Raw genomic sequence first — 23,532 nt, forward strand, 5'->3', positions numbered from 1 at the left:
AGTGACAGTGAATAAGGAGAAGTCCTAGGGCAGAAATGAATATCAGCTTTTTGTAGATGTTCTCCTGGTGTTCATGTCACAGAACTGGTACCTACTTTGTCTATTTGCTGGGAAACTCAGGCACTGCCAGGGTAATATCAGGAAAAGAGTAAGAAAAGCTTCCAATGCACACCTGAAACATAAAGAAAAACTCTGACCAGAAAGAAGAGTTTGTCATTTGCACTGGAATGAACCTCAAAAGGCTTTTCATAAAAGTCCTCAACTTTATCTAATGCACAGTGTCTTCACACACAATATCAGGAGGTACATGAGAACATTTCTTCTTGACCTTTTAGTCAGACTGATCTGTGCTGTGTGACCACATAACCTGGCTGTCCTACATGTGATATAGAAATTCTATTCAATGGGGTCATTTCATCGGCTGATGGATCTTGGAAGTCTTGGGCTAGCGTATCTGAAAAAACATGAATATTTACAGACAGAGCCTCCAATATTTTAGATGGTCAGTTCAGCAAACTAAGAGAAGCCTATATTTTCTGCCTTCCGGAGTGAAGATTATTACCTTGGTGAACAAGATTGTACTGTCCTGCTGATTCTATCTAGCACACGAGAAACTTTCCCCCATGGCCTGGTAGCCTCCAGTGCCTTCTCAAATGTTGAAGTTTATGATCAGCTTGGGGCTATGAAGGTTGGAAGGGTTCCACAACAACTCAACCCTAGGAAACATTGATTAAACAGCCATCCTTGTTTCAGGGATGTCTGTAAAACAAAGAGGAGGCAAACATTTGTGTTTATATAAGTGTTCTCCTTTGAATAGGATCTATTCAGAAGCTATATATTTATTACCTCGATACTTCCACTATAACAAATAACTTGGAAATTTTCATTTGACATTTGGTATAATTGCATGGAGGAATTTTGGATAAAAAGAAGATTATGTTAAAAACTATCATCTTTGTTATCTTTACATTTCTACATTTCACTTATCATTGGATAAATGAAAGCACAAGTTGGACCAACACAATTACTATAGGAAAGGGCAAAACTATAAACCTTAGAGGACCACGGTCAATGAAGAGTCCTCTGCAAGGCAAGCCAGGGTACATAAGGTATCAGGTTAGGACAAACTTTATACAGTTTAAAACTTCTGAACCCCAAAAAGTAAGTGACTCATGTAATGTCATACCACATTTAGTGTGGTGAGATTAAACAGTAACAGGAATTTGGATAGACACTTAGTGTTCCTTGTTAGAGGTTAGTCATATGTACTGTGTCCTTACATATATGCACTTGGGAATAATTGGTGGGTTTAGAAGTGGTTGATCCTCTTTTCCTCTCCTTTTACTCCAGGTTTGGAAATATCCTGGGATGGAGACAGTTTTGTCGAAGTCATGGCTGCCCCTCATCTCAAGGGCAAACTCTGTGGTCTTTGTGGCAACTACAATGGACATAAGCGTGATGATTTAATTGGTGGAGACGGAAACTTCAAATTTGATGTGGATGACTTTGCTGAGTCCTGGAGGGTAGAATCCAATGAGTTCTGCAACAGACCTCGAAAAAAACCAGTGCCTGAACTGTGTCAAGGGACAGTGAAGGTAAAGCTCCGAGCTCATCGAGAATGCCAAAAACTCAAATCCTGGGAGTTTCAGACCTGCCACTCAACTGTGGACTATGCCACTTTCTACTGGTAAGTACAGTGTTTTGGGGGATGGTTTGGGTTACAGACCAAGGATTGACCTGATCTTGAAACAGAGTATATCAAATCTTCTGGCATACAAAACAAGGGACCCCAAGTCACAGGATAAACACTTTTTCTTTCTTGTGTTGAGACTGATCTTATTTTGAGTACCACATTGTGTCCCAAATAAAGAAATTGTAGGGAGTATTTCAGAGCTGTCTCCTATAGATCATTCTGTTTTTGTGTCTGCAGGCTCACTGGAAGGCTGGTGATTTTTCTAGGTGTTAGCTTGACTCTAAGACTGAGGAGTGCTTCCCAAATTCTGTCTAAACTACAGTGGTTTAGGATAGAGATGGGAATCTCAAACAACTCTGGGTGACTTGGGTGTTTGAGTGAGCTTGGTCATTTGAGGCCCGAGGAACAGTTCAGGTCTGCCTCCTGGTCTAGTCCCAAACATCTGCAGGTGGAAAACAAGGCAGTGAAATGAGGATTCCTTAGATCTTGGCCAACTATCAGACTTCACAACCAAATTTAGGGGAGAGCAGAAAGAAGGCTTGAAGATGGAAGAAGAGAGGTCTCTCATTGAGAATATGGATTCTATAACCTTTTCTTCCATGCTGCGAGGCTGAATTTGTGAGTTGATGAGTCTGGCCTGGTTGTACTTCCATTTATTACACAATTCCATGGGTTCAAGAGCTATGACTGTCTATAACTTTAACCACCATGGGTGTGGGAGGAAACATGAGAAGACACAGCCCAAAAGGCCTTGTTTAAGTGATTTGCCTGTGCCTCTTAAAATGAGAAAACTCCTGTGGTCTGAAGCCACAGAAAAGTTATTTTTACTCTTTAATTGCCACCAGTTTATTTCCCCTAGTTCTCGTTAAATGTGATCTTTTTTTATTTGATCTTTGGACATAAAAGATAAAGTTCTACAAAGACAGCTCAAAGTGGAGTGGAAAAAGGACTGTCCCTGTCATCACACACCCCTAAACATGGCTGTGTCTGCCAAACCATTTGGGTCCAACTCCTACGTTTAGCTCTTTCAAGCCATTTTCCTGTTATAATTTGAATCCCTGGGTTCCCTTCTTCCTCTTTCCTGTACCACCCCCTAGACTGACCCCACCCTTGTCTATTGAAATTGAAAGATCATTTTTTAAAGAAGGTTTATTTATTTGTTTATTTTGGGGTGGGGAGTAGAGAGCGATAGAGAGAACGTGTGTGAGCAGAGGAGGGCAGAGAAAATCCCAAGTGGGTTCCTCACTTGACAGTAGATGTTCCCAACTCAGGGCTTGATCCCACAAACTGTCATGACTGGAGCCAAAATCAAGAGTCAGACACTTAACCAACTGAGCCACTCAGGTGCCCCTGCATGGCTTTTTAAATTGAAAAATCTTAATGTAAGACTTCGGAGTGAGTTGAAGAGCTAGGCAGAGAAACCAGGCTTTGTTTGGAATCTAAATACTCATCACTTGAAAGTCTGAGGGGAAGCAGTAGGGCATACCAATTAAGAACTTTGTGGTCTTCTGGGGCTAAAAATACAGCCCAGCTTTACAACCTTGAGCAATGATTTAAGCTCTCTAAACCTTAGTTTGCTTATCTGTGAAGTGGGGATAATAAAAGAACCTACCTGAAAGAGTTGTAATTCAGATTTAATGTGATTATAATGTAAATGCATGTGCCCAAATGCTATGTAATTGATGGCTCCTGTAATTTCTTCTATTAATTAAATTAAATGATGAGCAACCATAATGACTCTTTGGGAAGCTCCCCTGCCTCGGTTGCAGATTTTGATTAGACCCTTCTCTGTCTAACAAAGAAAGGAAAGGCTGTACTTCTCCCAGGTCCCCAATAGTCTACACCTTTGATTTTTATCTCATTTCAAAGGAGTGTGTTGAAAACAAAAATTGAAGAGCAGGGCTGCAGAGATTAGTCCCTTTTTGCAAATTTCTATTTCTTTTCCCTTTGGTGATTTATTTCATATTATGATCCCTGGACTGCAAACAGAAATATGATTAACACCTTGGCAGAAGTCATGAGAAATGGCATAGTCATGAACAGAGAGAACCAAAATTGTTAGGTGGCCAGGCAAATGTTTGCCTTCTGCCCTTGGAAGTTGCTGCAGCCACCACAGCACTATAGTGGGGGTTGCTTATTTGTGGAAGGGGCTTGATGTGTAGAGTTGGGGAGTTTATGAGAATGCTCCCGGGATCTTTGTGTACTGAGGTTTGGAGCACCAGATGTGATGGGAGATGAGCTCACGTTCTGCCATGCATGGTGTAGTGGCAGGGCACCCTTCTGCGGCCAGCCACTCTTTCCTGGAAGAGGCAGGGGAACTCAGTAGAGTGGAGCTGGACAACCTGCCTGTCACACATCCTGCTGATGATCTCATGCCCCAACCACGAGGTGCGCCTTCCTGCATTTTCAAGTGAGGGTGAGGGTGGCCAATGTTGGATAGATTTCGGGTTTCTTCCTTTCTTTCAAGGATACATGTGACAGGAAAAAGAAGATAAACAAGGTCAACATAGAAAGGTAATTGTGTTCCATGGGATCTCCGATGAGGACCAAACCTCAGAGAGGCTTTAGGAAGCAATGGACAGAGAATGTGCTGAGTGATGCCGAGTTGGACCTAATCTCAACTCTGCGGTGTTCTAGCTGTGTGACCCTGGTGGCTAGCTGAGTTTCAGATTCTTTACCTATAGAATAGGTAGGACAGTAATGGCCTGGTGGGGCTTCTCCTCCAAGGACCAAGGTCAATGGGCAGTGCCATGTTGTACATGGTAGACAGCCAGTACTGGCACCGTGTGTTATTGTCCTGTGTCCCTTTCTTTCCCTAGAGAATCTTGTCCTCAGTTTAGCTACTTATCTCTCTGATTGCTGATATCTTCTCCTGCTTACATCATGGAGAACTAATTGGATAGCTTCTCACTGATAAATCCCTGGAACAATTAAAAGTCAACTCTTTCTCATTGGTGACACTAAATGAGATAGTATAAGAGAAGACTCCATTGCAATCTTTTTTAAAAAAATTTTTTTTAAGTTTAATTAATTTATTTTGAGAGAGACAGAGACAGCAAAAGTGGGGGAGAGGCAGAGAGAGAGAGGGAGACAGCCAAGCAGGCTCATGCTGTCAGCACGGAGCTGGACATGGGCCTTGAACTCGTGAAACCATGAGATCATGACCTGTGCTGAAACCAAGAGTTGGACGCTTAACAGAATGAGCCACCCAGGTGCCCCTGAAATCCTTTTTATAAACGTGTTTTTGGGGGAGTCTGGGTGGCTCAATTAAGCATCCCACTTTAGCTCAGGTCATAATCTCGCTGCTCGCAGTTTCGAGCCCCACATCAGGCCTGTGCTGACAGCTCAGAGCCTGCAGCCTGCTTCTGCTTCTCTCTCTGTTCCACCCTGGCTCGCAATCAATCTCTCTCTCTCTCTCTCTCAAAAGTAAATAAACATTAAAAATAAATTTAAAAAATAAAAATGCATTTTTGTCTTTTAAGAGTAATATATGTTCATTGTATGACATTTAAATAATATTAAAATGAATAAAGAAGAAAATGGCAATCATATGATATCTCACCCATGTAAATTTTTGCTTATATATTTTATGTCATTGGTGGAATTTCTAAAATGAACCTGAAAACACAGTCATGACTGTGGTTGTGACCTTAGTTTTGAATCATTACAGGACTAAAGAGATTTGCCTTGATATCATGAAAAGTCATATACATAAATTGTATATAAATTTGACTCCTTGTATTTCCCCCTCACCCTCCAAAGAAATATGAGTATTTCCCTCAAGGACAAAGAATAAGGTCACATAGCATACAAATGCAGCCTTCCAAGCACCACTGTGTTTGTGACAATGGAGAAGAAAGGGAACAAAGTAGACATTTCTCTGAGGAAATGGTACCTTTTTGGGGTTTTCTTAATTATATGATAAATTCCACAGGGCAAATTCTATTATAAGTATGAGAAATATTCTTATAAAGTGAAAATAATAATTATAATTTTTCTGAATTAGAATTTACTTTTGAGATGTCTAGGATTTTAGACTCTTATTTTTATTTTATTTTGGTCTTTTATCCAATTCAACATTTTAAATAGTAAACTATCATCTGAAAAATTGAAAAACTTTGTGAGTAAGAAATTAGCCAAAAAATTTTTTTTTCTCTTTTGGGAAACTTTTTAGGTTTTGCTAATTTTTATTCAGAAATCAATTCTACCCCTCGTGGGCTGATTTGGCATAAAAATGTGATATTTAAAAAAAGAAAAATGTGATATTTAATTAAATATTAATTTAATCTTTGTGATCAGCATAATTTGGTTTAATTCATTAATCAAATATGTTTAGGTGCAAGGTGATTTAATTATGAATCACATAAAATTTTTAGCTGGCTGCATTGTTAATGTGTCTTAAGTCCTAGAGTTGCTAATTGACTTGTTCTTAAATTAGATAATTCCCTTTAATAATGTTTTGCATTCTCCTTCACTGGTGTGTTATGGAGAAATTCCTAGAAGCTAGGGAGATAGTGTAGTGTGGAAAAATTGATGCAAAGTCATTTGAATTCTATTTGGATTCACACAGAGACTTCCCCGAGGGGGAAATGTCGAGTATTTTCAAGCCTCTCGTCTCATTTCTCTTGTTCACCTTACTTTCCCGGCCTCATGTTGCCTTGTCTATTCGTGTCCCGGATGCCAGCCGAGACATCCAGGAGGAATAGGCAGATGCACCCCCCCATCCCCCACCTCAAAGGCTCCCTGGAGACCCTCAGCAGCCAATATCAAATCTGCTCCCCACTGCTGCCTTGGGCCACACTGAAGAAAAACTTTGGCAGCCTTGGGATGGGAGAGGCAAGGAGGTGGGCTGGGCTCTGTGGGTCATACTGGGGAAAGAGAAGACCTAGTTACTGCGTATGAAACATCAGCAATGGGCTTTTTCCTTAATGCAGACCCAATCCTGGATAAAATAGTAACAAGAAAGTGTAACCTCCCAGTAAAGCAGGGCTCTTAAGTCAGGGCAGGAGAGAAGTCAGAAGAATGAATGGGAACTGCCACAAAGCCCAGACATTCATAGACCACAGTCATCTCGGCGCTGTTTTCCTCTCTCTGCTCTCCTTAACGGGGTATAATTCATCAGAGCAAAAGCTCTGTTCACTTGTTCGGGATGGGAAAGTGTCTGGGGATTCCCAGTCTAGGAAATGTTCTTTTCTTTCCATGCAGTGGTTTTTACAGCTGTAAGGAATTGAAGTAATGCCAGAGGATTCACAGATGTGTCCTTCCTGCAGAGGTACCGGGAGGTAGGGGGCGGGAGGTAGAGCAAGAGGATATTAGAACTTCGATAGCACAACGGTGTTGGATATACTGGCGTCCTGGGACTGACAGTGGCTTCCTTCCAGAAGATCACAGACTCTGTGGAGAACCCACTTTGTGTTTTCCTATAAAGGAAACTAATCATTTATTATAAAACAAGAGAAGAGATCAGGCAAGGAGTACAGACTTCGTGTGTGTGTGTGTGTGTGTGTGTGTGTGTGTGTGTGTGAGAAAGTCATATAAAGCTCACTACTATTCTATAATTAAAATCAATCTTCCCTTGCTTCAAAGAAGAACATGCTTAGAACGTTTCTCTTTACATCTTTTAATAACTTGTCTCAAATTGCCGTTAGAACTAGAGTCCTAAAGCAAATGAGATGTTCATTTTTAAGTGTGACATGGGCCTTTCTTTTTATTTTTCTTTTGGCAAACTAATCTTTCAGGAGTCCCTCTGAATCTGTCAAAAAGGTATGCTGACACCAGGTGGCAGTAGACACCTGAGTTGTACCACCTGTCAGACTAGCTTCCTACTTATTAGCACTCTCTCGCTCTCTCTCTCGCCCTCTTGCTCTCTGGCTCTTGCTCTCACTCTTAACTTCTGCCCTAGGCTATTCCTTTCACTGTACCTAAATATACAATGTACATTCCTGCTTCTGGGTCCATGTTATTCCCTTGCCTGGGATGCCCTCATTTTCTACATTGATTTCAGCTGAAGGTACAGTTCAAGTCTCATCCAGGCTGCTATAAATGTTCTTTCTTTAGTTTCTTAGATATGCTGATTGTGCTCATCATTACTTAGCACCTATACTATATTGCACTGCCATTGTCTCCCCCGCATTGGATTTTAGGTTCACAGGGAAATGGGGAATATCTTTCCTACCCTTTTGCATTTCACCCAGCATCACCCCTGGAAGTCACCCCTGGAAGGAAATGTTTCTTAGCTCCCTTCCAAGGTCTCTCCTGTTTTCATCCTCTCTGAACTAACTGTGACTTCTGCTACCCTCAATTCCACGTCCATCTTACGTCTTTATCCCCACACGCAGCTACACACCCATAGTCAGAATGTGCATGCATCTCGGTCTTATCAGGGAGTAGACTAGTCAGGGCAAGCAGCGCCTCTGGTCTACCTTCAATTCTCCAAGAACTGTCCACGCTTCTTATTGCATGAGCCTACTGCTGTGACTGCCTCTGGACCTTAGCACCTACCTGTGTCTACTCACAATTCACGTAAAAGCCACCTGGACCTCCCAGCTCCTCTTCTGTGTCTCAGCTAGGATTTGGCCTTGCCATCTTCTTACGCAGTATTTTCATCCACAGACACTTCTGTGTTGGTCTCTTTCAGTTGGTCTTAGGACCTCAAATTAGCCTCCTCCTCTGGAGGCACAGCAACTGACCTCCAGTGGGGTGATCTTGCCATGGCCAACTGACCCTGTGCAGTATTCTCACTCAGTATTCTCAGTACTGAGAATTCTCAGTATTCTCACCAAGGAGGCACACTCCTTCTACCTTGTCACTGGCCCTGAGCCTTCTGCCACTTTGGAATCAAAGCCTCATTGTGGTTTTTCCCTTCATCTTTCATTTATTCTTTTCCATGGCAGCCACAGGTAGATTATTTCCTGTTTGCCCCACCAGCATAACCCAAAAGAAAGGTTTTAAACTGCCTTCTAGATGCCTGGATTTCAGCTCAGAAGGGCCCTCCAGGTTAATCCAGTTTTCTTGGGGCCAAAGCAGAAAGAAAAATACATAAGTATGCTTAGAAAGGTAAGGGTTGCTTGGAACATCATTGCATCCAAGTCTAAAATCATCTCCTGTTTAAATTTTCATATCAAAAAGAGAGGAACACTATGGTTTAAAGAAGAAACAAAGAAAAATGGGACCTATCTTAGCAAGTAGGTTACCCTTTGAGGAGAGTTTGAGCCAACTGTGTGGCCAGCCAACTACAAAGACAACCCTCCCTTCTGACACCACCAGTTTGGAGGCATTCCCAAATCACCTTCAGGGTCAACAATTTGCTGGAAGGACTAACATAACTCACCGAATGCTGTTACACTAGTGGTTATAGTTTATTATAGGGAAAGGATACAGATTAAGATCAGAAGAGACACAGGGCAGAGCCCAGGAAAGGGCTAAGCATGAGCCTCTGCTGTTATCTCTTATGGAGTCACGGACTGGCATTAACTCCTCTTGGCCACAGTGCTGGCAATATTCACTCTTCACAGCATACTTCCAATCACGGAAGTTCACCTGAGCCTTTGGTATCCCAAGATTTTCCTGGGACTACCACCTGCTATCTACATGGATGACGTGGTCTCCAGCTCCTCCTGGAGGCCATGCTAATGCCTTTCATACCCAGTTCCTCTGGAGGTTGGGACTGTTGTGATATGGCCCAAAGCCCCCACCATAAATCCCATTGTTAGAGTGTCTGGTGTCCAAAGCCCCCAGGTAGAAAACAATACTCCGGATAGGCAGGGTATTCCAGGGGCCTGGGGATCACTCCCTCACACCCCTGGGGAGCCAAAGACCAGGGCCAGACTTTGGGGCAAGGTCAGTTTTTCACTATACAACCTGCCTGGCTCAAGGTTAAATCTAATTTTGATTTGATTTTAATGTTAGCTTTGAATTTATTTTCAGCATCAACTTCCTAGAATCCTGCAGTGTTTCTCCTCAGAAAATTACATTCTGGGATGCAATTAGATGAGGCTTTTGAACACAGATTTGAATGAGTGTCATTGTCACAGGTCAAACACTAATTATTTTGTAGCACCTCTCTTGGCTGCTTAGGGGATGCCTTGATTATTCCCAGTAAGCAGGAGACAGTCTGGTGTAGCTTCCTTACATTTTCATTATTTATGAGCGTAAGGCATTTTCCATCCGTGAGAGCGAAGCTGACGTGGATAGTGTTTTCTTCATTTCCCTGTTGTGGTCTGGGAACTCTGGTAAGAACGTCCATGGCTGGTCTCAACGTCTCTCACTGTCCATTCAAGTTTTCAAATATCCTGCTCCGCCACGAGTCTGTGGAAGAGGATTTCATTAATTATTTACTTTGCTCCTTTTACAACTTTCAACTGAGCACCTGCTGTGTGCCGGGTACCATTGCAGGTTGGCAATTCAGGACGGAACAAGAGAGACAAAAACTTTTCCTTCAGAGGACCCGGAGTCTAGCATGAGCAGACAACTATAAATAGGAAACAAGGTCACTGCCAACTGTGAGAAGAGTAATGGAGGAAACAGGCTGGTTAGTCAGGGAGGCTAACTCTGAATTAGGTGCACACAAAGAGGCTGCATGAGGAGCTCCGCTTTGAGTGGAATCCACTGCAGATGGGAAAGGACTGCGAGGAGGCCGGCCAAGGCAGGAGGAAGGGCAGAGGCCCCAGGGCTGGGAGGGTGTGGCCTGTTTGAAGACCTGAAAGGAGGCTGCCACGGCTGACACTTTGAGAAAGTGATGGGAATTTGTACCTCTTAATCCCCTCCACCTCTTCCACCCTTCCCTTCCCCCCAACCGCCTCCAGTCTGGCAACCACCAGTTTGTTCTCTATATCTCTAAGTCTGTTTCTGTTCTGCTTTGTTCGTTGGTTTGTTTTGATTTTTAGATGCCACATATAAGTGCGATCATATAGTATTTGTCTTTGTCTGACTCACTTTGCTAATACCCTCTAGCTCCATCCATGTTGTCACAAATAGCAAGAGCCCATTCTTTTTTATGGCTGAGTGGTATTGCATTGCATATGTACAAATCTTCCTTATCCACCATCCATGTATTGACGGATACTTAGGTTGCTTCCATATCTTGCCTATTATAGATAATGCTTCATATATCTTTCTGAATTAGTGTGTTTTTCTTTAGGCAAATATCCAGAAGTGGAATAAATAAGTCATGGGGATGAAAAGTACAGCATAGTTAATACAGTCCACAATATTGTAATAGCTTTGTGTGGTGATAGGTATAACTAGACCTATCACGGTGAGCATTTTGTAATGTCTGTAAATGTTGATTCACCATGCTATAACCTGAAGCTAATATAACTTTGTATGTCAACTATACTTCAATGAAAAATAAATTAAGTAATTAAAAAAAACACATACTTGTCAGGAAGATACAAGAAAGTAATGGGTATGCTGCCAACAGCCCTGTGATCTCAGAAGCACATCCTTGTCCATTGAGGTCCAGAGGAGACAACAACCCCAGCCAACACCGTGATCACATCCTTGTGAGACCCTGAGCAGAGTCCCTGCCTGGACTCCTGATCTAGAGATAGTAAATGTGTGTTGTTTTAAGCCACGTAATTTGTTGTTTAAGCCACTAACCTTTTTACACAGTAATAGACAGCTACTCTATGTAGAAAGCAACTTGGACTTGTCTTTGGATTTACTGTTCTTTAAATATTGACAGAAAGTGCAATATGAGCACTCTTTTTTTTTTTTTTTAACTATTTCAAACTTTCCCATTTTATATAGTTTGATGGGACACCACCAGTTCTGGGTTCCCTGTCTCTACTACGTGGTTCTGTACTTCCCTTAACATTGCAGATTTGAAAAATGTATTCTAAGTGTGTTTTTAAAAACCTTATCACTACTAAGCTGTAGCCTCCTTGAAGCTCTATGTTTTGCTCATTATCGTATGCCCAACACCTAAGAAGGCGTGTGAAATATTTATATTTCCTGGTACTCGAAAAAATATATGTTGAATGATTAAATAGAAAAAAAAATGAATAAACAAAGAAATGCTTTTTAATAAGTGATGGATAAAATGGTACAAAATGCCTGTGATTGTCAGGCAGACTTTGGAATCTGCATTAATTTCTGAGCTCCTCCATTCCCAAGTTGTGTGCTGTTGGGCAGGTGAGTTCGCCTGCTGAAGCCCCGGATGTGCCATGTGTAGAAGAGGGCGGTAAGAGGACCTATCCGATTGCTCTGAGGGTTTGTTATGAGGCTTGCAGGAGGCACTCCACGTGGATATTTTCTCCAGGCCTGGAATATGGCAAATGCTCAGTCAATGGCAATTTTATTATTAATATGATTTCATTGCTCTGAAATAGAAACCTGTTTTGTACTTAGCCCTCAGTATAACCTATTCAGCCTGGCTCCAGAGCCTGAAGACGTGTTTTGGTTTTGTTCTATGTGATCATTTCTAGACCCAGCCGGAAGAACTTCTTCATATCTTGCATGGAAATGGATGCTTTTTCTTAAAACAAAACAAGGCAAACAAACCCAAAAGCCAGTTGGGAATTCATTAAAGTTTTCACAATGTGCGCTTCACACATGGTTTCAACTGACAGTATGGACCCAGAAGGGGAGGGGAAGAAGGGACAATTAATTCTCTTAGATGAGCATTTAGATGTGAACTTAAAAAATTGAACTCATCCCTAATGAGGGTAGAGATTAACAATAGAAGGAGTTCATGTGTCATGTTTTGTTTTTCTTAGAAGAATACAGAGTACTGGAAAAGAAGAAATGTATGCAAAATTCTGACTTTTTTCATGTCAATATTCTTTGCTTTCTTTAATAGTATCTGAGCATAATTTAACCTTCACATGACGCTTCAAGGTTCTTACTGGGGTATTAGCTACATCGTTCCTAGGAGACCTGGGAGGGGGGTTCCTGAGTTCTGTTTGAGGTTTAGACCTTCCTAGTAGCTCATGTCTTCTTGTTGTGGCTTCCCCTGGCCCTATTTCCCTCTCTTCATTTCTTTTGTTGCTGTTGTTTCGATGTAGAAAATATTGTTGGTTAATACTGTTTGCAAATGAAGTATTTAAAGGTTCTGATAAAAGACACAAGGCTTTCTCTTATGAGAAAAGTCCTTTGGGATATGGACTGTATTTTTTTTCCTCTTGCCAGTGGTAACCAGACAGCTCAGAGCAAGTTTGTGACCCATTTCAATCAAATGTACAGAACTTCAGTTGAGGATTTTATTTCTTAAACTAATCACAATCCTGGTTTCATTTTTACCTTGTGCATTTTCCTCATTTACTAAGTTTCATTTTATTTCATTCTGCATGTAGTTTTGTAAGGTGATTTAAATCCTTTCTGGAACAAGTTGGGAAATAAGTGAAGTGATTATGGGCAAGGGATCTAACACCTCTGAACTTCCATGGTTTTCGTCATGAAATAGAGCAACGGTTGCTTATGAGGCTGAATGAGGTTCCCCTTGTAAAGCCCAGATGGAATGACCAAGGAGCTGACTTCTGCTGGCCGTATCAGCAGCAAGATATAGTGGCTTATGTGAGGACAGGCCTGAGCCCTGGTGTTTCACATCGTCCTTTAGAAAATCAGGGTATGCAGTTGGGTGCCAGAACTAAGAATCAAGAGAACCTGTATATGGGAGTCCTCAGAGATGGCCCTGGGTAGGCTGGCTTCCATCAGGCCACACAGATTTGTTGGAACTTTGATGTATTATGAGTACAGCATTGTGGCTCAGTGAAACCACAGGGACAGGTGCAGCATCTTGAGAATTAGCTGGTGTCTTGGCAACACCGTGGACTTCTCCAAGGTGTCATGGTGGCCCTCATATGTTGTGGGAGCAGCTACAGGGCTTTGGTCCAGAGCTCAGAGCTGTACTGAGTTTGACAGCCATCTGGGACTCTTTGACCATTTCCCAATCGAGCTGGCAAAAATTTAAATCAATGGAGAGCGTGTGAATACAAAATAAGAGGTAACGTTTTACATTCCTGGATCCTTCTACACATTTTCCTTTATTTACATGGAAATCTGCAATTCAATCTCATTTTTCTTCTTACCTGGCACAGACAAGGAGTCGTAGGCATTCACACGCAGGCTTTCAGAGGGGAAATGGTTCAACCAGGGAAAAGAATTCAGAAGTGTGCATATGGTTAAAAAAAAAAATAAAAAGACCAAGGGGTAGTTTAGTTAAGGGAAAAAAATGGTGAATTATTGTTTTATATATCCACAGTCCTCTTTTCTAGGCTTATGGTCAATTACTCATGTCTAGGAGTCAGTGAAATCAATAAATAATAAAATAGATATATATTATCTATTGTAAAAAGGATTATTTTAGAGTCACGATTGATTGATTACATAATTCAGTGGGCGCTGTTCAAGGTGCTGGAGATATGGCAGTGAATGAGATAAATGAGTCAGTCCTCTGGCTCACAGAACTTGCAGAACAGGCTAGTGAGTGAGGGTGACAAGTAAACAGGACTGTACATAGGGAGGGATGCATTTTTGAAAGAAGATGTACACGATGCTGTGGGAATCTGCCAGGGGGTGGCTGCCTGGAGGAGGTGACTTCCTAAAACATATGTAGGGTTTAGTTGCACAAAAAAGAGGAGGAATGTATTGGGGAAAAGGACAGAGGAAAAGGTTCCAGCCATAGAAGACTGCATGTTCGAGCTGTGGAGGCCAGCAAGAGCCTGGCCCAGGCAGCTAGGAGAAGGGTATTCCATGGTGCAGTGTCATAAACAATGAGGGGTGTGGACAGTGGGCCCGGAGGCAAAGGCCTCAGCCAGATCATAACAGTGTATGCCCCACCATCCATCAGACAATGGAAGGGGCATACTGTAGTGTCATTCAGACATTAACTGGAGCAGGTTATTCGGAGCAGTGGTTCAGTAGAGCCAAAGCTTTCCATTTATTCCTCACTCATTTATTTCCTAGTTTTTGTGCACCTGTTGTATATTCTATGCTCTCACACTTTAGCAAGTTTCAGAATCATTTAGAGAGCTGATTCAGTGTGTTTAGGGTGGGGCCTCAGAATGTGCATTTCTAACAAGTTCCCAGGTGATGCTGCGGGTGGGGGACCACACCTGGAGAGCCTCTGCACAAAGTGGAAGAATTACAAGAAGAATTGCTTCCAGGTGTTTATGGGTCCTCAAGGGACTCAATTCTCTGAGATTTTGTCTCAATGATCTTTTTTTTTTTTTTTTTTTTTGGATCACGGGGCTTATGTGTGGGTTTTGGTTTTGGTTTTGTCCTCTACAGTCTATCTCCAGATGTTAGAGATGAGAATGCAGAGGGACCCATGGCTTAGGGGGTTAGGAGCTAAGTGTATGCCCTCTTAGACCAAAGCGGTAATGGGACCTCAGTGGCATTTTCTTGGTGTGTCGTTCAAAGTACAAGCACCAAAGTAAATCTTTTTATGTCTGTTTTTGTGAGTGAAAGGGTACTGGTCTTACTGCCTCCTTGTTCATAAGGCCAGGCCAACCAGAAGGGCTGGATTTGCCCTGCTGGGTTATTTGTGCGTCAGAATTAGAATCCAGAGTCAAAGTTCTCCTGGTTGCTGAGATGCCTTTTCACTGAGAGCCCGGTGCAGGGAACCACCTGGGTCACTTTTAGATGACCCAGGACCCAGCCAGTGAGGCGGGAGAGAGGACTGAACACCGTGTAGCTTTGTTGTTGATCAGGATCAGAGCCCAGGATTCCTGTGCAGAGTCAGGGCTACCCAAATCCTCTCTTCCCTCATGCACTCAGACAGACCCGGAGACAGGGGCCAGGATTGTGCGGCCAGAACGGCCAACAGGATGTATCTGTAAAAATCTGTTTCCTTTCTACTGGCGTTAGGCTTTTAAAGAGCCCGGTCAATGGGCACAGAGAATAGAGAAATAAATGCTTTGCAAGGAAATGGGGAAATCTGGTGACAATCCTGGAATTAATAATTCTTTTAACATGAAAGAGCCATTCCTTATGATCTTTACTGTCTTACCTAGTGTTTGGAGTTTTAAAAGAGAGAGAAGACAAGCTGGTTTGTTCATTGCATCACAAGCAAATGGCCCATGTGTGAGCATGAAGGTAGGATGCATTTGAGCTGCTCAAAGAATATGGGCCAGAAGACCTTTCAGAGCCCCTGAAAGCTTTTCCATATGAAAAGGAAACCAGGAAATTGGAGTCTTCATTTTGTCTTTGTGATCAAAGGCGGGAAGGAAAGATATTAAGCAGATACTGACCCATAGTTCTGTGGCCACCATTAGGGTTTATTGGCCTTAATAGCAAATAAGGACTGTAGAAAAGCTGAGGTTCGTATTTACTTGAGGGGATAAAAAGAGTAAGATCCTGAAGTTGACTGGAAATAGAGGGCTGAATTACTATATAATGAATCCATGGGCTTCGGTAATAGGAGGTACCAACGACCGTGTTAGCTAGCATTGATTGACATGCGTTATGTGCCAGAAACTCTGCGAGTCCTAGTAATATATTACAATGTTAATAATAATGGATAATGCTACAATAACAGAGGAGTAAGAGCTTACATGTTTGGGTGCTTGCTATGTGCCGAGTGGCCTCTAAGGGCTTTGCCTGCCCGTAGTATTCCATTTGTGTGGATGAGGAGCTAGAGTTTAAAGGAGTTAAAAATATCACCCAAGGTCACCATGCAAAAAAGAGGCAGAGTCAGGATTTGAAACCAAATCTGTTTGACCCAGAGCTTATGCTTTTGACCATTACCATCATAATCTGGTAATAGTTCCCCCTTGTAACCTTCATCCTCAGCCCTAAATTTTCTCCATTTTCTAAATGGAGCTAAAAACACTTGGATTTTGCAAATGTTTCATATACTGCAATTTATTTTCATTTTTTTTTCTTTTAAAATATTTTCTTTTAAGCAAAATTATCTGTTCAGGCTTTGGAAGTCTTATGCTACAGTTTATGTTGGCTGACTTTTAAGTAAACCAATTTCATCCTATTGGTCTTTTAAGGAGAAATATATGAATTTCAAAATGGTGACCGTTTTCCTATTAAAAAAAAATTTTTTAGTTAGTCTGTTTGTTTATTTGTTTATTTATTTATTTATTTTGAGAGAGACCATGCATGCATAAGTGGGAGAGGAGCAGAGAGACAGAGGGAGAGAGAGAATCGCAAGCAGGCTCTGCACTGTCAGCACAGAGCCTGATGCAGGGCTCAATCCCATGAACCCTGAGATCATGACCTGAGCCAAAACCAAGAGTCGGATGCTTAACCAACTGAGCCACCCAGGAACCTCTCTATTCAAATGTTTTTCTGGTCCACGGTATTATCCTAGCACTAAGGCACACTAGTGCCCGATACCACTGTGAACGGCGGAGTTCATCATGGAACAGAGATCCTTGGTTCTGGTGCTCTGCACCCGTAAAGTATTTCTCTTTCATATTTTTTCTTCTTTTGCTTTTCAAGATTGTTTAGAAGTAATTTATAAAGAAAGAAATTGATTTTTGTTTCACTTCTTAAGATGTTGAGATTGATGAGATACTGGTAGGATTCTTAACTTCTGGGAAGTCACAGTCCTTGTTGAGAATCTGTTGAAAGCTAAGGGTCCTTTTTCCAGAAAAATGCATGCACACCTGTGCATGTAGCAGGGAATTATCTGTGTAGGGGTCAGTGGACGCTGGGTTTAAAAATCCTGCCTCTTTCCTCCCTCCTTCTTTCCCTTCAGCTGTTTAACTGATGTTTCTTGAGCCCTGTTAAATGTCAGGTGATGTTTGTGTGTTGGGATTACAGTGGTGAGTGAAATAGACATGGTCCCTGTCTTCATGGGGTTTATAGTCTAGTGAATGAGACAGGCAGTAATCTAGTGTCCTCACAAATAAATGTGCTGTGATATGTGTCTGTTTCAAAGGAAAACTGGTGTATAAGAGGATGATTTTACAGGAGGATCAGACCCAGTAGGTGTGTGTATAGGGGAAGAGGGAGGCCAATGGATCAGAGAACTCCCTCTTCACAGGAAATGATATTTGAGCTGACATCAGAAGGATGGGGAGCAGTGAACCAAGCTCAGAGGCAAGAAGAGAGGGGCCTAACTAGGGAGTTTTGTGCCATATTCATATGCCCCTAAAGTGATGTAGCCAAGCCTGAATTACCTGTGTGCCCATCCCAAGGAGCTCTGTGTACTTCCTGTGTTCAACGTAATAAGGTCCCAGGACACAGAATCTCACCTGTCAGTGTGATTCACTCATGTTATATGTCAAATCATATTTCCCCTGAAGGTAAATCCTTCTCATGGAGCTTTCAAGTGGGTTTTCTCCTCACCCTCATGGGTGACCGTATCACTGACTTGGTTATATCTCGGGCAGGGCTTTATATTACTTGTTATGATATGCTTGGGCACACCGTGTTCTTTCACAGGGCACATCTGGAGTGATCAAGGCACACTTGCTGCACATGTGGGCACACACGCACAGACACGCATGCCAAGCCATGTCCACGCCGCCACTGCACAGTCCGTAAGACACCAGCACGAGGTTCAGACCTTTGCTATTCTTTGTTATCCTTGGACCAGCAGTGCTGGGAGCTTGATGAGTGCCGGTGTGGTTTTCAACATTCCCGCCCGGACCTAATCTGTACTGTGTTGTTGAATATTTTTGTCAAAGGCTTCCATTAAAGGCTTGATAACACATTGAAGCTTTTGATCATCTATATTTTGTTTAAACATTTTTTAAAGTTTATTCAGAGATACAGAGAGAAGACAGAGCGTGAGTGGGGGAGGGGCAAAGAGAGACAGAGACACAGAATCTGAAGTAGGCTCCGGGTTCCCAGCTGTCAGCACAGAGCCCGACACAGGGCTTGAACCCACAAACCATGAGATCATGACCTGAGCAAAAGCTGGACGCTTAACCCACTTATGGGGGGCGCCCCATAATTATCTATATTTTAATAGAACAATTTCTTTTCCTATGCAGAGAAAAGGAGTCCAGGTAACTGTTTTGTGAGACAGTTGTAATTTGACTCTAGTGTGTCACAGGGGCTGAAGGCACGCAGTTGGGTCACACTTCCGCAAAGAGCTTTCACCTGTTTGTGAGTTGGTCCCCTATTAGTTACTGGCCTTGTGCTTCATTATTTACATCAGATGGAAAGTCTCTTAACAGGACTTTTTGAAGCAACTAGGGATGCTGAAACAGGGCAAGGCAATTGTACACTGATCAGTGAAATAGCTCATATTTATGAGGCGTAAGGTCATTTGTGTTTGCTTCACGCTTGGTTCTTAAAAGGGTCTTCCCAGACCTTGAGCCACAAGATTACAGTGAAAAGCAGCCCAGGCACCAGCACGGCTCCTCCATCTGCCCAGCTGTGCCTTTCACTCTCCACTGGGCCCATTCCTGCCTGCTCCCTGATTCTCAGGCTCTGTCCTTCAGATCTTGATAATAGTAACTCATTCCCTGCCTCGCTGGGCCATCTAGCCACCCGTTTGCTTTCCCTTCCCTCAATTTTAGCATTGGGTAAGGCCCTTCCCACATGAGTCTCAGGCCCAGAGCACCCCTCGGGTGGTGGAGAATCACAGCTCAGGGAGAGTGCAAGAGTCCAGGTGTTAAAGTGGCAGAATAACTTTTCTTTGCACTTTGAAGGCATCCTCTATTTCCTAAGTTTAGCTGTAGCATGTACTGTCGCTCGCCTTGTATGAATTAGATCTTTTATTTCAGTTGCATTTAAAGAAAACCCCAATTAAACTAGCTTTAGTAGTAATGGGTTTAATCTGTAAAAATGAGTATTAATTGACTCGTGTGACTGAAAAGTCAGGGCATTTTTCAGTTTCGCTCATGGCTTGATTCAGAGTTTAAATGAGGTTCCCGGGGATTGTGCTTTCTCCAGTTCCTGCCACAGTGTGTCTATGTTGGAATATAGCCCCCCTGCCCCCCGCCCCAAATACTTCTTGGTTAGAGCTTCAGACAAATTATGCAGACACGGGTGAGTCTTTTCTCCCTCAAACCCCAGCAAGTCTCATGAACCTCCTTGGTTTTGAGTCTTGTGCCCATTTCTAAACCAATCAATCACCATAACTGGGAAAGTCACATGAGTTGACTCATTTAGACAAGTGGTTCTCAAACTTAGGCAGGCATCAGACTCACTTGGGGAACCCGTCCAAACACAGATTGCTGACCCCACACCCAGAGTTTCTGATTCAGCAGGTCTGAGGTGGGATCTGAGAGTTTCTAACAAGTTCCTAGGTGATGCTGATGTTGCTGGTCAGAGGACCACACCTTGAGAACCACTGGTTTAAACTAATCAATGGCTTATCACACAGAGACTGGGAGAGAGACACCAACGTAATTGAAGGTCCTCTTTTACCTGTGGAGGGGAGATGGATGTTTCCATTTCTCCCTCTCTAGCCTGCTTGTGTTCCTGTTAACCACAATTCCTGCCACCGTGTCGTGAGGAACACCTCTACCAGGGACTTTCTTAGGCTCAGGGAATGCAGCTGTGACCCAAAGTTTTTATTCTCATGACCTGGAAGGGTGGTTAGGATGGCAAGAATAAGCAAATGCATGTGTAGTACATGAGGTGATTTCATGTTCTACTGAGAAACACAGAGCAGGAAAGGGGACGGAGAACACTGCTGGGGGCTGGAAGCAGTTTCCTGTAACTTGATGAGGAAAAGCCTCTTGGATAAGGTACCATTTGAGCTGAGAGCTGAAGGGAGAGAGGGAGTGAGCCGTACCCCAATTTAGGAAAAATGCTTTCCAGGCAGAGTCCAAGGGGCTTGGAGACTTTGAGGAATAACAAAAGGCCACTGTACTGGAGGCAGAAGGAGCGAGGGGCAGAGGGAGAAAAAAATGCAGAAACATAGGGCTTTACAGACTGTGGAAAGGGCCTTGGGTTTTTTTTTTTTAATATGTTTTTAACATTTATTCATTTTTTGAGAGACAGAGAGTATGAGCAAAGGAAGGGCAGAGAGAGGGGAGACAGAATCCGAAGCAGGCTCCAGGCTCTGAGCTGTCAGTGCAGAGCCTGATGCGGGGCTTGAACTCAGGAACCATGAGATCATGACCTGAGCCGAAGTCAGCCACGTAAGCGACTGAGCTACCCAAAGTATTTACTGTGAGGAAGAAGAGAAACTTCCCTGAGACATGAGCAGCACCTCTGGGAATAGGGATTTGAAATATGATAGAATAAACATGGGTATAGAGAGAATGAACTGTGCCCTCATATTCAGTTAGGGTCCAACTACTGAAAATCCAGCACTGGGCTTTAAGTGGACCTGGCATTTTTGCTCCCTTCCCTAATCATTTCTTGTGACCATATGGTTTGAATCTAGGTATTCTACAGAGGATGGGAGACGTTATCCATCTGTCTTCTGGCCAGTGCCTCTTGATCCCTTGTCTCAGTTTTTTAGTAAAGTTGAATAAAAGATTATTTCTTCTGAATGTAAGCACTGAGTGATAACCCACCATCACATAAACTTGAAACTCTACCATTTCTTCCATTCCTCTTCCAGGCATTAGGGAGAAGGGATTGCTGTTGAATTTTGCTTGGAAAAAAGTTTTGGAAGGACACTGATTTTTTTTTCTTTAAGTAACTTCCCTTCAAAAGAAAGGAAGAAATGAAAAAGTAGTTCTGATTAAAATACAGGTGTCGCAGAGGGGTAACATGTTTCCGGTTCTGCAGGGCTGCTGAAATGGAAGAACTCTTGGGACCTTCAAGAGAATGAATCATGAGAGCGATTCTAACAATACAGATGAACCTGGAACACCAGACAGTCTCCCAGGGGGCGGGCTCATCCAGGGGGCTCTAAACTCATCCAGAAGCTGTGGTGCTGGGGCCAGCGGTGAAACCTAGCGTAGCCTATCTTGGTGCTCAGGAGCACTTAGTGACTCTATCATTTATTCCGTCAAGTTCATGGTCCTGAGTGTGGTTGTCGAGGCTCCTTGCCATCTGGTGATTCCTTATGTTTTTAGATTTGCTCATTTTTACCTACATTGTATTCCAGCCAATCTGGCAACCCCTGAGTGCACTTCATACTTTCTCATGAGTGTGACTTTGGTTTTGTTTCCTGTCATTTGCTGGGACTGTCCTTCCCTACCTCTCCCTGTCCCAACTCAGTTTAAGGACTGCTTAAATGCTTTCTAAAAGCATTTTCTAAAGCTAAAATTTATTCCCCTTCCCCTGTGCCTCTCATGCTTTGGTTGTTCCATTTTATGCACTAATTCCATTTGGCCTTGGATATATTACCATTATTCCTCTATAGGACAGCTTTCCTCAAGAGATAAAAGCTCTTGAGGAAAGAGGCCATTTGTCATGTGTGTTTATGTTCCTCTCACACACCCACCACACCCCAGCATAATGCTAGAGGGACTTAAGAGAAATTCCTGCTTTAACTGAGTGATGGTAATTATGGGCCATTGTAATCTTGGGGCTTGTCAGGCAATTTCCTTTCCTTTCTCTCTCTTCTCTTCTCTTCTCTTCTCTTCTCTTCTCTTCTCTTCTCTTCTCTTCTCTTTCCTCCCCACCCCCCTCTCATATTCTTACACAGTCTCTCCTTTTCTTTAGGAACACATGGATTACACTTTCCTGAGCTCAGGACCACTTTCCCTTTTTGTCTAGAAATTTCTAGAGCCATCTCTAGAAAGAGAAGTATGATTCAACCCAACCAAATGGTCTGGGGTTGAGCTATGTGTGTGCAGTGGTGGTTGCAGAGGCCCCAAAATGAGCCCAGACACATTCTGCTCCTGGATATGCTTAGTTCCCTGGCTTTCCCTTGCAAACTTATCTTCCCTCAGTTGACCCATTGCCTGGGTGGCAGGAAGAACATGAGATGTTCCCATCATGGATCTCCCAACCTGAAAAATTGGAGTAAGGCATGTTCAGAAACACCTTTCAGCTTGGAAAGGGGAATGGAGAGAGCTGATTTGTGCATAATCTCAGGGCTGTGGGATTCCCAGAGATGTCCCTTACTTCATATATGTACCTTGATTTGCTTTCTTTTGTTCAACAATCTGTCTTCTGGATTTTTCTTAATTACAAATTGCCTCCTATGTAGAAATGATTGACTAGGAATGTGTACTTTCTGTGAAGGTAGGAGGTACATCTTCTACAAGGTGGAGGGAGGCAAATGATGCAGTATGCCTTAGCTTTTTACGAGTATGTTAGTTAGTCATCTTTGCTCATAACTGCTGTCTTTTGTGAAGTTCATCTCACAGATGAATTACAAGTTGAGGCGTGTTGTGCATAATTGGGCTGTCAGGGCCATCATGTTGTGTGAATTCTGAACACATTCCGTACGTCTGCAGAGGCTGGCAACAGATTGTGAGCGTGCTCCTGGAGTCATACACGCCTTCTTGTCCTGATCTGGACTTTCTTAAAAGAGGCCTAAGAAGACAGGTTCAATTTGGGTTTCATTCTTCTTCCCTCTAGATGACATTGGAAGAAAACTAAAAGCACCTGAGGACCTGTCAAAGTCAATCATATTTATGCTTAGAAACCAAGTTCATCACAGAGGGCTAATCAGTGATGTCTGGACTCACCAGTGATGAGAATGGTTTGACCTTTGACTCATGAGTCAAGTTATTTTTCCAGTGGAAGATGAAATAATTTGTGATATGTAGATTCCTCAGTGAGGATGAAGTTAGTCCCTTTTTGACTTACAGAGTTTAAGACAATTAAGTGTACAAAGTGCAGGCTTACTTCACAGTCCTATTTAAGAAAGGTGGCTGTGTCCTTTCCAAAGGGTCCATTTGCCTTGAAGTGAGTAGATAAACTATCTTCCATGTGATCAGAGGCACTGTTTCATTCAAGCTAACATTGCTCCTGAACCAAAGGAGCATCGAGACAATTTTCATTGCTGCCCTTTAACAGATAAGGAGATGGGGATAATCAGATCACAGGCCTATTTTCCAAATGTGGCCCAGTCT

The 23,532-nt window shown here is 42.7% G+C and overlaps 1 protein-coding gene across 3 annotated transcripts in view; it reads left to right on the forward strand.

The window, feature by feature from the left end:
- BMPER (BMP binding endothelial regulator) overlaps positions 1-23,532 on the forward strand; it is a 246,746-nt gene that overhangs the window by 173,957 nt on the left and 49,257 nt on the right. For all 3 annotated transcript variants that reach the window (XM_060632862.3, XM_060632865.3, XM_060632863.3), the window contains one exon: positions 1,351-1,687. In XM_060632862.3, coding sequence (XP_060488845.2) covers positions 1,351-1,687 — 337 coding nt within the window. The remainder of the gene's footprint in view (positions 1-1,350; positions 1,688-23,532) is intronic.

This window comes from Panthera onca, chromosome A2 (genome assembly GCF_046562875.1).
Source record: "Panthera onca isolate mPanOnc1 chromosome A2, mPanOnc1 haplotype 2, whole genome shotgun sequence".
NCBI lineage: Eukaryota > Metazoa > Chordata > Mammalia > Carnivora > Felidae > Panthera > Panthera onca.